The sequence below is a fragment of the Numida meleagris genome, unplaced genomic scaffold, assembly GCF_002078875.1.
Source record: "Numida meleagris isolate 19003 breed g44 Domestic line unplaced genomic scaffold, NumMel1.0 unplaced_Scaffold670, whole genome shotgun sequence".
Classification (NCBI taxonomy): Eukaryota; Metazoa; Chordata; class Aves; order Galliformes; family Numididae; genus Numida; species Numida meleagris.
In genome coordinates, this window is record NW_018364885.1 from 13,686 (window position 1) to 16,427 (window position 2,742).

General features: G+C 61.6%; 1 protein-coding gene across 1 annotated transcript in view; it reads left to right on the top strand.

The window, feature by feature from the left end:
• Window positions 1-2,742, top strand: part of LOC110391954 (ribonucleoprotein PTB-binding 1-like) — a 19,225-nt gene that overhangs the window by 13,609 nt on the left and 2,874 nt on the right. The window contains exons 3-4 of the mRNA XM_021383908.1: window positions 104-206; window positions 1,538-1,689. Coding sequence (XP_021239583.1) covers window positions 104-206; window positions 1,538-1,689 — 255 coding nt within the window. The remainder of the gene's footprint in view (window positions 1-103; window positions 207-1,537; window positions 1,690-2,742) is intronic.

The window sequence follows — 2,742 nt, forward strand, 5'->3', positions numbered from 1 at the left end:
GTGAATTTTGGGAGTGGGGGGAGGGGGGAGAAGTTGGGAAGGGGGCGGAATTTGGGGAATTTTTGGGGTAAAAAAGGTGAGATTTGGGTGCGCTGCCTTGCAGAAGCCGGGGCTGCTGGGGGAGTCGCCGTTGGCTGCTCTGCCCCACGGCGCCGTGGGGATGGCGACGCCGAGCGCTGCGCCGCTGCTGGGGGACCCCGCCACCGGTACGGCACCTGCCAGGACCTTCCCAACCCAACCCGTGGCCCGGTGACCTTCCAGGACCTTCCCAACCCATTCTGTGACCTTCCACGACTTTCCCAACCCAACCTGTGACCTTCCAGGACTTTCCCAACCCATTCTGTGACCTTCCAGGACCTTCCCAACCCAACCCGTGGCACGGTGAACTTCCGGGACCTTCCCAACCCAACCCATGGCACTGTGACCTTCCAGGACCTTCCCAACTCATTCTGTGACCTTCCAGGACCTTCCCAACCCATTCCGTGGCACTGTGTCCTTCCAGGACCTTCCTGACCCATTCTGTGACCTTCCATGACCTACCCAACCCATTCCATGGCACTATGTGCTTCCAGGACCTTCCCAACCCAACCCGTGGCGCGGTGACCTTCCAGGACCTTCCCAACCCAACCCGTGGCGTGGTGACCTTCCACGACTTTCCCAACCCATTCTGTGACCTTCCAGGACCTTCCCAACCCAACCTGTGGCACTTCCAGGACCCTCCCGTCCCATTCTGTGACCTTCCAGGACCCTCCCGTCCCATTCTGTGACCTTCCAGCACCCTCCCGTCCCGTTCTGTGACCTTCCAGCACCCTCCCGTCCCATTCTCAGCCCTTCCAGGACCCTCCCATCCCATTCTCTGACCTTCCATGACCCTTCCAACCCATCTGTGACCTTCCAGGACCCTTCCAACCCATCTGTGACCTTCCAGTACCCTTCTGTCCCATTCTGTGACCTTCCAGGACCCTTCCAACCCATCCTGTGACCTTCCAGCACCCTCCCAACCCATTCTCAGCCCTTCCAGTACCCTTCCAACCCATTCTGTGACCTTCCAGGACCCATCTGTCCCATTCTCAGCCCTTCCAGCACCCTCCCAACCCATTCTCAGCCCTTCCAGGACCCTTCCAACCCATTCTGTGACCTTCCAGCACCCTTCCATCCCATTCTCAGCCCTTCCAGGACCCTTCCGACCCATTCTGTGACCTTCCAGGACCCTTCCAACCCATCCTGTGACCTTCCAGGACCCTTCCGACCCATCCTGTGACCTTCCAGCACCCTTCCGTCCCATTCTCAGCCCTTCCAGGACCCTTCCATCCCATTCTCAGCCCTTCCAGGACCCTTCCATCCCATTCTGTGACCTTCCAGGACCCTCCCAACCCATTCTCATCCCTTCCAGGACCCTTCCCTCCCATTCTCAGCCCTTCCAGGACCGTTCCAACCCATTCTCAGCCCTTCCAGGACCCTTCCAACCCATCCTGCAACCTCTCAAGGACCCTTTTGACCTTCCAGGACCCTCACCCACTCTCCCCCCTCCCAACAGGCGGCGACGTTCCTCCGTGTCACCCGGCTCTACAGGCGGCGGGCGGCGTTGCCATGACAACGGAGCGGGACAGCCCGGCCTTCACTGCCGCCCTGCGCGGCCCGGCCTCCAAGCACAAGCGGAGCGACGCCGCCGGGCCTCCCAGCACCGGGGTGAGGTGACAAGCGCCACCACCGGGTGGTCCTCCAACGGGGGACAGCACGGGGCTTGTGGCCTTGGAGGACTCGGTGGTGGAGGGACCTCCAAGGCCTGGGTTGAGGTGACAATGCTTGGGGCCGGGTGACAGCCCGGAGGTTGTGGCCTTGGAGGACTTGGTGGTGGATGGACCTCCAAGGCCTGAGTTGAGGTGACAACACCTGGGGTTGGGTGTATCTGTGACGGGTGACAGTGGTTGTTCCCTTGGAGGACTTGGTGGTGGGGGGACCTCCAAGGGCTGGGTTGAGGTGACAACACGCGGTTTTGGGTGTATCTCCAATGGGTGACAGTGGCTGTTTCCTTGGAGGACTTGGTGGTGGACGGACCTCCAAGGGCTGGGTTGAGGTGACAACCGCCATTTCTGACGGGTGACAGCCGGGCGGTTGTTCCCTTGGAGGACTTGGTGGTGGAGCGACCTCCAAGGGCTGGGTCGAGGTGACAACACCCGGGGTTGGGTGTATCTGTGACGGGTGACACGATTGTTCCCTTGGAGGACTTGGTGGTAGAGGAACCCCAACCACCGGGGTGAGGTGACAAGCGCCACCACCGGGTGGTCCTCCCACGGGGGACAGCACGGGGCTTGTGGCCTTGGAGGACTCGGTGGTGGGAGGACCTCCAAGGGCTGGGTTAAGGTGACAACACCCGGGGTTGGGTGTATCTCCAGTGGGTGACAGTGGTTGTTCCCTTGGAGGACTTGGTGGTGGATGGACCTCCAAGGGCTGGGTTGAGGTGACAACACCCGGGGTTGGGTGTATCTGTGACGGGTGACACGATTGTGCCCTTGGAGGACTTGGTGGTAGAGGAACCCCAACCACCGGGGTGAGGTGACAAGCGCCACCACCGGGTGGTCCTCCAACGGGGGACAGCACGCGGGTTGTGGCCTTGGAGGACTCGGTGGTGGGGGGACCTCCAAGGGCTGGGTTGAGGTGACAACCGCCATTTCTGACGGGTGACAGCCCGGTGGTTGTGTCCTTGGAGGACTTGGTGGTGGATGGACGTCCAAGGGCTGG